This window comes from Onychostoma macrolepis, chromosome 03 (assembly GCF_012432095.1).
Source record: "Onychostoma macrolepis isolate SWU-2019 chromosome 03, ASM1243209v1, whole genome shotgun sequence".
Lineage (NCBI taxonomy): Eukaryota > Metazoa > Chordata > Actinopteri > Cypriniformes > Cyprinidae > Onychostoma > Onychostoma macrolepis.
Window position 1 is genome coordinate 3,625,382 of NC_081157.1, and position 13,863 is coordinate 3,639,244.

The following is a 13,863-nucleotide window of genomic DNA, read 5'->3' on the forward strand; positions in this document are numbered from 1 at the left end:
ATTATAAATCATTTACAAGTGATTAGATGAGGATTAACCAATTTACAAAACACGACTATACGTTCACAAATTGAGTAAAATAATTTTTTAAAGTTATCTTAAAGTAGCATCATGAAATAATCAAACAGATCCTTAGTAAATGGTTAATAGTTACTAGTTAATATATTGTTAATCACTTTAAAAGCATTGAAATGTCAACATTGTACTATTATCTCAATAAACATTTGTTAATCATGAACAAATGATGATTAAACCATTAGTAAATTATCAGTATATAATTTATGTATGTTTTGTTAAAGTTGTAAACTGGTCTGTTAAAAAGCACAAAAATGCAATTATGCTAAAACTATTTTTTTTTTAAAGAATAATAAATTATTTTCTGTCAAGTGTAGTAAATTAGCTCAAAGGGGGATATTAAAAAATAAATTTGTATACAGTAAGGGCAATATAAAAGGCCAAATCTAACCTGTAGTAAGTCAGTCTTGTATCTAGACAAACACATAAACACCTTGATCGGAATAAAAATGCTCTGTGTGGACGCGGTTCACTGGCGTTTCGCTCATCATTACGGACCACCCGCGGCTGCCTCCACTGGTTTATGTAAGGAATAATTGACGACGGGCCGTTGAATTATTAGAAAAATAATGCACACCCGAGGTGGTGATGCAGTCACGACACGAAGCGGAGTTATATACCGTTACACCCAGAGGTGGGTAGTAACGAGTTACATTTACTTCGTTACATTTACTTGAGTAAATTTTTTGGGTAACTAATACTTTTAGAGTATATTTAAAAATGGGTACTTTTACTCTTACTCAAGTACAATTTTAGTGAAAAAACGGTACTTTTACTTCGTTACTGCGGGCGACGCTCCTCTCGTTACTTTATCTTAATGCAATACAAGTAAAAAATCCTTCAATTTATTCCAAACGCGCCGTCTACTTTTTTTCTGGGCAATGAGCGATGCCCGTTCGCGAATGATTCATTCTTTTGAGTCAATTCTGTTCGAAGGCTTGATCAGACCAGTTGGCAGACCAGTGAATCGGTTCGCGAAGCAGTTTGAATGATTCGTTCAGTTCCCTGCCGCACGCGCTGAGTCGTCTGAAGCGGTTGTAACATCAAGAGCGTTGAAGACGTCGTGGGATCAACAGTCAGTTGAAAGTACAGTACACGATACCACTATGCCATTACAGTTTGTTGTACATGTACCTTACACATTAAATACAATGTATAATTTATTCATTAAATAAGCTGTCACGGAGTATGAAATGAACACCCGCCAAACCCGCGTTAGTTCCAGGAGGAATGCCTTTGCCTATACACAATTAATATTGATATTTTCACAATATTTACGCTTGCAGAAATAAAGGCTACATTTGTTTACATTTTGCAGAACAGACGGAATAAGTGCATTTGTTTCGTTATGTTCAGATGTTCTGTAGCGGTCATGTGAGGAGTTTTCACTCTTCTCCGTGTATACATAATTTAATTTATTTCAGTGATGCAAATCAGAATTTTTATCAGCTGTTACTCCAGTTTTCAGAGTCGTATGATCCTTCAGAAATCATTAAAATATATGGATTTATTAGTGTTGTTGAAAAAAAAAAAACAGAATATGGTATGTTTTGAAGCTGGGATGCTGGTTTATGCTGGTCCTTTGCTGGTTTAAGATGGTCCTTAGCTGGTCATGTGCTGGTCTTAAGCTGGTCGGACCAGCATAAACTTAAATCAGCTCAAACCAGCATCCCATGCTTCAAAACATACCTTACCAGCATATGCTGGTTTTTTTCAACGGGGAACAGTTTTGCTGCTTAATATTTTTTGGAACCTGTGACATTTTTTTTCAGGATTCTTTTATGAATAGAATGCTAAAAAAGAACAGCATTGATAATAAATCAAGCTGATAAAAATTCTGATTTGCATCACTGAAATAAATTACATTAAAAAAAACATTAAACGTATTTTGAACAGCAATGTGTGCGTGTGTGTGTGTATGTATGTGTATGTATGTGATCCTGAACCACAAAACCAGTCATAAGTGTCAATTTAAAAAAAAATAATAATCAAAATACTGAGAAAATTGCCTTTAAAGTTGTCCAAATGAAGTTCTCAGCCATGCATATTACTAATCAAAAATTAAGTTTTAATATATTTACGGTAAGAAATTTACAAAATATCTTCATGGAACATGATCTTTACTTAATATCCTAATGATTTTTGGCATAAAAGAAAAATGTATAATTTTGACCCGTACAATGTATTTTTGGCTATTGTTACAAATATACCCCAGCGACTTAAGACTGGTTTTGTGGTCCAGGGTCACATATGTATATGTGTATATATATACACAGTATATGTATATATAAATTTTATCTAAATATCTATATATCTACATAAAAATAAGCTATATTCAGTATATGATCCAAAGTAACTAGTAACTAACTACTTGAGTAGTTTTTTTATCCGATACTTTTTTACTCTTACTCAAGTAACTATTCAGACTATTACTTTTACTTTTACTTGAGTAAATATTTCTTCAAGTACTTTTACTTTTACTTGAGTACAGTTTTTGGGTACTCTACCCACCTCTGCAACTAAACTTTATAAGTTCAGATAACTAAATTTGTCAAGGTGAAATACTTAAAGTTCAAAGTTAAATTAAATAAATTATCTTTTTTTTATGGTGCAGTTGGTATAGAAAAGAATCAATGGATGGTGAGCTGTATTGGATTTCCGCCAGACAAAATACATTTGGTGTTGAGGCCAAATAATTCAATTTTAGTCTCATCTGACCTCAGAATCTTCAAGGTGCATTTTGGCAAAGCTCAGTCGTGACTGCATTTGGCATTTCTTGAGGAGTGACTTTTTCCTGCAGTCCTCCCATCTGTGGAGAGTTTGTGATACTGTCATATGCACACAATGAGCACTCTTTGTCATTAATTTCTGCAGCTGCTTCAGGGTTTCTGTAGGCCTCTTGGTCACCTCTCTGACCAGTTTCCTCGTGGCTCTTTCATCCAGTTTGGAGCAATGTCCTGATCCAGGGAGGGTCTGTTGTACCAAATACCTTCCACTTCTTAATATAGAGTTCACTGTGCTGCAAAAAAATTAAAAAATAATAAAAAATCATTAAATGTTTTACAAAAGATGTATTTCCTGAATTATGATGAAATACCTTCACTTTAAAATAAAATGGTAAAAAATGGAATGCCAAAGGGAAAAAATACAGTTAAATATTCTCATTTAAATGAAGTATAAAAGATTGTACAGTTTTATTCTTTAAACACCTTTACAGAAAAAAACATTTTGTATTTACAGATTTTTCCTCTTATATGCCAAAAGATCAAGGCAAATTTGATTTCTCATGTTGTGACCCCTTTAATATTGTGAGAAATGGTGCCATTTGCACCACCTGGTGGTGATTTCACGAATTATTATCACCATTATTTTTGTAATTTTACAAACATTTCTATGTAATTTCAGAGACCAGAAAAATACTCCATAAATAATACAGTATTTTTCTGTATATAAAAAAGAGAATTACTGTGTCGATAATGACATTAAAATAACAAGCAAATTGTTAATTTTACAGATATTGTTTCTAATTTTACAGAGTTTTGCATACAATTGGGTGGAACTGGGTGTAGTTCCAGTCATTCTAAATTGTAGATGGCAAAAATGCTTCTGTATGCTTTTTATGTTTATATCATTTAACATAGTTAACTTCTATATCTATCTACATCACACAAAGAGTACTGTTTCTCTGCAGATATCAGCATGAACACATTTAATAATAATTTTATACAAGTTCAGTAAAGCAATGTGACTTACATTTTAGACATAATATTGCTTGTTTTTGCTCAATTTTGCCAACGAAAATAGTTCCAAACAAAGATCACAGCACTGTTTTGGTCTCTGAGCAATGGACGGTAGTTACTCATTGAATGAATCAGCTTTTTGAACGAATCGGTTGAATAAATGATTCAGTGATTCACTAATTAACACAGTCGAATGCTTTGTTCCGGAATGAATCAGCCGTTTGAATGAATCCGTTGAATCTCAATGACTCACTCATTAACAGTCACTTGCTGCCACCTACTGGCGGTTTTCATTTCACATTTCGACAATTTTTTTTTTTCATGTTTAAATTATTTCAAATATCAGTATTCAACGTTTTATGTTAAAACAAAACATTAGGCCTATTTATGCATCTGTAACTGCATCCATGTCCCCTCTGAGATACATTAAACTGTGTAAATACATCTAAATGCTATTTTAGATGCAGATTTCAGAAATGTTTTCTTATGTTGGTTATGAAAGACTCTAAGTACCAGATGAAGTGCTTCTTATTCATACCCAAAAATACAAAATGGAAGAAAGAGCTAAAACTGAACACAGTCTTGGTACTCAAGCTATTAGAATCTTTTTTTAGATATATTTATTTGCTTCTTTTCCATTTTGCATTTACTTGTACCTTTACTTTCAATACTTAAGTACGTTTAAGATTTAATAAATACTTTTCGTAGTTAAGTACAATAAATATCACATACTTTAAGACTTTTACTCAAGTGATATTCTAAACGGTGACTTCAACTTCTACCGAAGTCATTTTTTGGTAAAATATCTGTACTTTTACTTGAGTATGGCTTTCAGGTACTTTATACACCACTGGCTGATCACAATTGAAAGTCAAATGGTTTGTGTGCCATTGAGAAGGTGATTAGCTACATCTGATTGTGTTTACAAGTCATTTTTAGGAGGGGGTGATCCTTTTTCCAACTCAGTGATTCTGTTTTTTATTTTATTTTTTTCTGACATATTGGTGTTGTAAGGTTTTATCCTTTATTTATAAATTTTAGCTTTAGGGAATCAAATCGTAGAAATTCGATTTTGATCTGATTAATTGATATTAATCAAAATGTATAATTTATACCTTATTAACGACTCGACCAGCGAGTATTAATACAGTATATTTTAGCAATTCTGTTTATCTCGTAGATACGATAATAATACAGGATTGGTTGGGAAATTTATGAGCAACAGGTAACACGATCTTTGGCAAATAATTTAAGATTTGAAAATCACGGCACCAGACTATTCATTAAAAATGAATCGAGAGTTTATTTACTATTCTAGGATACAATACAAAACACATACACACACATACACACGTTCTGGCAAGATGAAAGCAGTTTGAAGAAAGTTTAAGGCTATTCTCTTTCCTGAGAATAAAGACGACCTGAAGACGTCACAAACAGAGGACTCGACTATCGTTATCTTTTAAAGATTCATTCAATTCAGCTCAGCAAAAGAGATTGTTTGTTTGTTTACTTGCTTTGAGTTGAGTTGAAGGCTGTTCTTCTTGAGGGAAACCCAGACTTTCGCGCTGATTTGTCGTTGTCGCGTGACGTCACTCTGGGAATCTCCTCTTTGGATTGGTGGTTTCCTGGCAGCGCGAAAGGCGAAAGCTTTGAAGTTCTTATGCTTCAGGCTTTGCAAGTTACTTTGGTCAGACGTGGACAGAGTGTCCTTTGAGATGTCCAGCTAGATGTTAAGTCTGTAGGCGGGTGAGGCGAGACCAAAGTTTCCAAGCAGCCAAGTTTTTCAGCTCAAGTTTTTCTTCCGCCTCTCATGCAAAGCTGGGTGTCTGTTTTATCGGACTGGTGTGAGTCCATCCCATACACTGTCTGATCCAATCACATTGTCTCTGTAGGGCGGAGCCCTGCCCAGCACGGCTTCTTTTCGTGCATACATTATCTGCTAATAAATATGTCACATGGAGGAAATATCCTAGCAGATTTCTATAAAGTGTTACAATCATGCCTTATGATGCTAAAAGTCAACATTCATCCTTATCATATTATTGCAATAAAAATAAGGTTTCATTCAATACCACACATGAGGTATTTGTCATATCAAATACCTATAATCTTACCTACTAAACGGTTAAGTCATAGATTAAAATATCCTAAGTTCTAATAACCACAGCAAGATAAAAAAAACATAAAATACCACATTCATGTATATATTGTCTCTTGAGTATATTGCTTTAATAGCAGCAGTCTTTTCTTGATTGTCCTTTAGACAAAGAAAAGTTTGGGTGCTTTTTTGGAGAAGAAGAGAAAAGAGGCACATTCCTTTGGAAGGCGGGAGGCCAAAGCGGAGGTCGTGAGGTCATTAGGAGTATCACGTTGTGTGGCTCTGGTGATCTTCCTAGCTCAGACGAAGTTGTAAGTCAGTCACTTTTTTTGTTTATCAGAAGATAGTTTATGGTAAGCGGGGTCGCAGTATCGCGAACGCTCTGGTTCTGGAACCTCTTCAAAGAAGTAGTTCTTTGTTGTTAACTCTGTGCAGATGTAGCGCGGTCATTTCATCCTCAAACTTATCATGTTTTACGAGTCTCTCGAGGTGATAAGGAGAGTATGGCCGGACACTAGTCATAGAATTGTGGCGTTGTGTTGGTCATTTGTTCATTTTACGAGTCGATGATGGAAGATAAGTTCCTTGGAATGTTCTGAGTTCAGATTATGTGTGTGCGTTCTTTTCAACCAGGTTCTACAGTGTTATGTCTTTTACTTGGATGTTATAAGTTGCACTGAGTAAATACAGCTTGATAAAACAAAAACTGTGTCCATCTTGATTTCAAAGCAACAAAATGTGATTATTTAAAAGGGGTTGATTCTTTTCTATACCCACTGTAACCATGCACTAATGACAGTCATCTTGCTAAAGCTGCTTTATAGCACAATTTGGATTTACCTCATTTCTGAAATTTGCATAATTGATTCTGTTACTTTACTGTTCAGTAATGACTTGACTACCGTCAATAGAATGTGTTGGGATACCACCAAAATAAAGTATTAGCAAATATTAAGCAGTCTGCTAATACTCCAGTGATTGATAGTTGACATGTAGATCCAAGTTAATTGTAATCAACAGAATGTCTGAAGGACATAATCAAAATAAAATGTTACCTTGCTATTCCTGATAGATAGACATGCATGAAAATGTAAAGCACTGCTTATTTAATTTGTATCTTTGTTCTGTTGTATTTCTTTGTCTTACTACTTACTGTTTACTTGTCTTCAGTAAGCTTGGGAACCTTTTTTTAAATTTATGTTGGTTAGGCTAGCATTTGTTTTTGCTGTGATCAAAACTGGTGTGTATAATGATGAAATTTCAATGATATCAAATATTTTTATATTGTAAAAACCTTATTTCAAGGAAATTATCTTTTGTGATATATATTATTATATATCCTTGCCGTACAATATTCATATTATGGTACAAGATTTTGATCATATTGCCCACTCTACAAGGTGTACATTCAAGTCGGCATGAGTCAAGGCATTTTCATGACTGTACATATAGTCAACTTCAGCATAATGTACATGTGGGATTAATCTGAATATAGTAGAATAATAGTTTTTGTCACACATGTTTGGTAGTTGTTTTTATAATGAGGATCAAAGACTAGGTTAGAATTTCGTTTTCGGTTTTATCGTGAATTTTTGAAAACACAATCAATTGTTATTTTTTCTCTTCCTTAAAGTTTCAACTTCAGAGGACAGTAAAGCTTCTCTTTATGATTACACGGAAATCAGACTTGGACTGAAGAACAAATTAATAGAGGACTACGAGCGATTATTGCTTGGTAATTCACAAAAGGGTCACCGGGAATACCTGAACGATATTTACACTGATTTGTATGTGGTGGAGAATGAGACTAGAGGAACAGTGAGTGAGCACGAGGTGAGACAAATTGAATCAAGTTACAAACACTTTACTACCACAGAAACACCAATCCAGTGCAATGACATATTCAAAGTGCAAGATATGGGTCGACAAAACAAAAAAGTGCTGACAATGGGAATCGCAGGGGTGGGAAAGACCGTCTCCGTCAATAAATTCATCCTTGACTGGGCTGAAGGAAGAGAAAATCAGGATATAGTCTTCATATTTCCACTCCCATTCCGTAGACTGAATTTGATTAAAGAAGAGTTCAGTCTCATGGGACTGCTTCACGAATACTTCTTTAGTGGTCCTGATAAACTTCCATCTCTTCCAGAAGGTAATGGTAAGGTAATGTTCATCTTTGATGGGCTGGATGAATGTCGTTTCCTTTTGAACTTTAAAGAGGATTACAGCATTACAGATATTAACAAAAAAACAGCAGTGAATAACATAATAACAAATCTGATCAAGAGACATTTGGTTCCCTCTGCTCTCATTTGGATCACATCCAGACCAGCAGCAGCCACTCTCATAGACCGAAACTACATTGATCAGGTGACAGAGGTGCGAGGATTCAATGATAAGCAGAAAGACCAATACTTCAAAAATAACAGCAGTCCCGAGGTTGCTGAAAACATCATGTGTCACATCAGGAAATCCAGGAGTCTGCACATCATGTGCCACATCCCCGTCTTCTGCTGGATCTCTCTCACTGTTCTTAAGCCTCTGCTGGCTCGAGAGAGCAATGACAAAACACCCACAACTCTCACAGGGATGTACATAAACTTCTTACTTTCACAGATGCAACAAATGGAAACAAAATATAGTGAGGATCCTAAACTTAAAGCTAAAGCCTGGTCTTCTGATCAGATTATTCTGAAGCTTGGGAAACTGGCCTTTCAACAGCTGGAAAAAGGAAATCTGATTTTCTACAAAGAAGATCTTGAGAAATGTGGACTAGATGTCAGTGAAGGGTCGGTGTACTCTGGGTTATGCACTGAGATCTTTCAGGAGGAAAAGGCTGTTTCTGCAAGTAATGTTTACAGCTTTGTACATCTCAGTGTCCAAGAATTAATTGCTGCACTCTATGTGTTTTTTATCAACAAAAACAAGAAAGCAAACCCATTTCTAGGATCCTGGAGAAAAAAACTAACATGGAAAGTGTCCAAAAAAACACTGTTTAAACTTCATAAAGCTGCAGTCAACAAGGCTTTACAAAGTGAGAATGGACACCTGGACCTTTTTCTCCGGTTCCTGCTGGGTCTCTCACTGGAGTCCAATCAGAGTGACCTGAAGGAACTACTGCCAGGGCTGAAGTGGAAAACAGAGAACATGAAAGACACTGCCGACTATATCAAACAGACTATAGAAGAGGAGAATTCAGTTGAGAGGACCATCAACCTCTTCCACTGTCTGAGTGAACTGAAAGATGATTTTGTGGAAGAAATCCAGAAGAATCTGAGCTCAGGAAATCTTTCAGCACAGAATCTCTCCTCTGCTCAGTGGTCCGGTCTGGTGTTTGCACTCCAGATGTCAGAAGAGACTCAGGAGAAGTTTGAACTGCAGAAATACAGAAGATCTGATGAAGCACTGATGAGACTGTTGCCAGTCATCAAAAACACCAGAAAAGCACTGTAAGAGCATTAACAATTTACATACACTGTTAATAATTGGGCCTTGAATTTACACAGGTGAATTGCTTGCCAAGACTGTACAAAAACATGAATAAATTAGTGCTGTCAAACGATTAATCACGAGTAATCACATCCACCATAAATGTTTTTGTTTACATAATATATGTGTGTGTACTGTGTATATTTATGTATATATAGATTCACTCACATACAGCATATATTTTGGAAATATTTACATGCATATACATTTATATATTTATATTCTTATATTTTATATTATATATTATATATAAATATATTTAATACATAAACTTAACATATTTTTCTTAAGTATATACATGCATGTATTTGTATTTATATATACATAATAAATATACACAGCACACACACACATATTATGTAAACAAAAGCTTTTATTTTGGATGCGATTAATCACGATAATCTTGTTTGACAGCACTAGAATAAATGTAAATGTGATGATTGCTGTAAAATCAATGCACGCTGGGACACTTTCTTACAAATGACTGTGAATGAACAGCAGAATGATTCTCACAGTAATATCACAGTAGTTTACTGCTCTTGTGTGAATTCACATTATAAAGTTCCCTTTCTCTGTGTTTCAGATTATAAACCATTACAAAATAAAAAAATAGAGATTATATTTGCTGTTTGCTTTTTTCTCTTCACAGGCTACAGTGCTGTAATCTCACTGCTCAGTCTTGTGAGAGCTTGTCATCAGCTCTGTCATCAAACTCTGTTCTGAGAGAGCTGGATCTGAGTAACAATGACCTGCAGGATTCAGGAGTGAAGCTGCTTTCTGATGGACTGAAGAGTCCAAACTGTCAGCTGGAGATACTGAGGTAAATTGTTTACCATAAAATAATTAACACAATGCTATCATAATGAATGACTTTTAAATTTTGTCCACCAAAGCTGGCATCTGGAATGCCAGAACAAGAGAAAACACACACACACACACATTTGCAGGCATATCATTTTTTATTTTTAAAGATGCCTGTTCAACAGATTTTTCAACCTGAGAAAAATGACCAAAGTGGATTGTGTATATCTGAGAAGAAAACAAATGTTGAAATATTCTGACGAAAAATTTTGCATTTATTTCATGCATGAATTGCTCTGAACCGAATTGCACAAGCTAACGGCACCATCTAGTGGCTGTGTGCGGGATGACAACAGCATATAAGACAGGATTTAGAATGACCACTCACCAGGCACCAAGTGCAAGTAAAAACTGAAGTGCCTTGGAGAGACACTAACTGTACTGGTGTTGTTAGTCACCAGTTTATAAGGATACAGTATGGCTTAGTGTGATTTTAAAATGGTAAAGCTTGCAATGTAATTAAATAAATATGCAGTCTGACACACTGTGTGTTTCAGAGTGAACTGTGGCACTATGTTCATTTAAACATGAGCAGTTCAGGATGTGGTGTTTTACATTTTTACATTAATTTGCAAAGTGACTTACAAATGAGGAATGCAACAAGCGATTCATCATAAAGAGGCCAATAAACACAAGAGGTGTTTGTAATATAAAGTTTCAGACAATATTTAGAACAGTACAAGCTAGAACAGGGTGCCCTCAAATAGGGCTGGGCGATATATCGAACGCGATTGTTATGCGCATCTCATCAGTAAAGCCAGTTCCTTGACGAGCTACGCAATATCGCGTTCGTTATCGAAGGCGATATATCTGCGATAATGAACGCGATATTGCGTAGCTTGTCAGTGATCTACGGCTCCGTGTATTAAATGCTGCTCCATTTGAAAACAGATGATGAACATTTACTGCTAATCAAGGAACCAGCTTTACTGACGAGATGGGCATGCATATTGCATGCAATATATTGCCCAGCCCTACCCTCAAAGGCTAATAGTGCCTGGGGTTCACAGTAAATGCTCCTCTACTCCACATGAACTCCATCTTATTCTAGTGCTATGAATTTGGATCACTTGGATTTGAAAATGCAACAAGTATAGAGAAAATGAAAGAGAATTTATTAGAAAAACTACCATTTTTAAGTAATGGATGTTAATGATTTATAAATAATATTTTTATTTTAAAATATGCTCACATTCACTTTTATTTGTATACCTAATATGCTGAAAATTACTTTAAATGTACATTTTCTGATTTACCAGACACTTTTATCTAAAGTAACTTAAAAATTAGGAATTCAACAAGTGATTAATCTTAAGGAGGCAATAACATAAGAAGTTTTAATAATGCAAAGTTTCAAACATGGTCAAGGGTAGTACAAACTAGAAACAAGAGGAATATAAGAAATTGTGAAAGTATAGAAGAAGGATTTTTTTCCAGGTCAGAATGATACAGTTAAGTGCTCACAGAAGATTTTCTTGAATTAAGTGTTTCTTGAATATTTGGTATTCTGGATGGGGTTAGAAGGATCATTCTACCAGCAAGGAACAGTGAATAAAAATATTTTGGAAAGTTTTTTTTTTTTTCTCATAAATTGTAGGATTCTAGATGTAATGAACATTCATAAAAGAGAGGTAGCAGGGCACAGGGAATGTGGTTGTTCTGTATCTTCAATGCTTTGAATTTGATGCAAGCCACAACTGGTAGCCAGTGCAGGGAGATAAAGAGAGGTGTGACATGGGCCCTTTAGGGCTCGTTGTATACCAGTTGTGTCGCTGTATTCTGAATCATTTGTAGAGGCACATGATGGAAGTCCAGCTAGAAGAGCATTGCAGTAGTCCAGTCTAGAAATGACAAGGGCCTGGACAAGAAGTTGTGCAGCATGCTCCGTTAGGAAGGGCCTGATATTCCTGATTGCGCAATGCAAACCTGTATTATCATGCTGTCCTTGCAATGTGGTCTGTAAAGGTCTTGTCTTATCATATTCAATTACAATTTTAATGAATTGCATAAATTATATATTTTCAACTCAAAACAGTGAAATTTGAATGAAAAATACTGTGTAGTTTGCATCACTTAAAATTATTCCCGGTTATTTATTTATTTTTAAACAGTTATTAGCTGTTTCTGTGAACAGTGAATCCCTGCTGTCTTTTATTTGATTGGTCATCTCAATCATTCTGACTTGAATGCTGTTAAATCACTGAGGCCTATAAGTGTACTTCTTGAACTGTGTGTCATCCATAAAACAAACTGGTCAGTGCATAACACAATATTAAAAATATCAGATATTAGAAGGGACAAGGGGGGCCTCGGGTTCGAGCCTCCTTCGCGGACAGCAAGCCAAGTTTTACCACTATCTGGCAGGGCTGAATGGGCAGGCGAACTCGTGAAATTAATTTAGGAGTCGTTTACAAGGCAGAGAGCGGAAACCATTCAATTGCGCCAAGTTCAAGATCATTTGCGATTCATAGATTTCACATCTGAAAGAGACGCATATGCACGTTTTCTGTTCATACTTTCATTCTATGAATCAAACGTACTCATATTCAAGATATGATTGTAAGATCAAATTTAGGATGGTTTCTGCGCAACATTTTGTAAATGAGGCCCCTGGACTGAAGTGATTAAGTGATTTCAGTTTACTAACATTTAGATAAAATATGATACTCATGAAAGGAGTTAAACACAAAAAAACAGTATACCAAAGTTACACATTTATATGAATTTTGTCTGTAAATAGAACTGTAAAAGAAATGTCACAAGTTCATCTTCTTGTATTTGGGAAATCTTTTTTATAGTGATTGCACTCATTTTTGTCACTTCATCTGGTTTTGAGAAATCCGGGAAGACAACATCTCCCTCAATTTTTCAGCCACTTGAGAATTGACTTGATGCCCTTGAAGGGTTTGTGTTTTTATTTCTGGCCCTGTCTAGACAGGGTGATAGTGCTAGGCCAAAAGGAAGAACCCAATACTGGTAAGCTTTGCCCCTCAAAAGTGAACCTATGGAACTTCTTGTGATGAAGGATGGATATATGGAAGTATTTGTTATCTATTATGACATATCAGTCCTCTGATCTGTTTTGAGTCATGATATGCTGAATCGTTAACATTTTGAACCTGTACATTCTCATAGTACAGTTCAACTGACATTGTCAAAAATGGGACACACTGAAAAAAATGTTTAGTCAGTTCAACTTAGAAATTGTACTTCATGTGGTAACATCTACAGTAACTTGTTTTGTTGAAATTGAATGATTTAATTTAATTTAATGATTATAACTGAATTCAATCAACCTAAAAAAAAGCAGAAAAAAAAACAAAAAGCTGAAGCATAAGTGTCACTAGATGTATCCTGACTTCTCCAGATAGGTACAATTACTTAAGTTTGATATAATATTTTTAATTTTATATGGTGAAAGTCCTTTTCATTGATTTAAAAAAAAAAAAATTATTACTTTATAGGATTTTCCACAAGTTACAAAATATCAAGCATTTTAGAATACTATTGTACATTTTGACATATGTAGAGAGAGAAAGAAGATAAGCAGGGATCCAAGATAAATGGAACAATTATTGACCCCCAAAAATATATATT

At 35.0% G+C, this 13,863-nt stretch overlaps 1 protein-coding gene across 1 annotated transcript; it reads left to right on the forward strand.

Annotated features, from left to right (window-relative positions):
- Nucleotides 1-7,334: 7,334 nt before the first annotated feature.
- Nucleotides 7,335-10,682, forward strand: LOC131537890 (NLR family CARD domain-containing protein 3-like). Its single transcript, XM_058771586.1, has 3 exons — nucleotides 7,335-7,344; nucleotides 7,550-9,365; nucleotides 10,055-10,682. The coding sequence occupies exons 1-3, from the start codon at nucleotides 7,335-7,337 to the stop codon at nucleotides 10,227-10,229; spliced, it is 2,001 nt and encodes a 666-aa protein (XP_058627569.1). The 3' UTR covers nucleotides 10,230-10,682.
- Nucleotides 10,683-13,863: the final 3,181 nt, after the last annotated feature.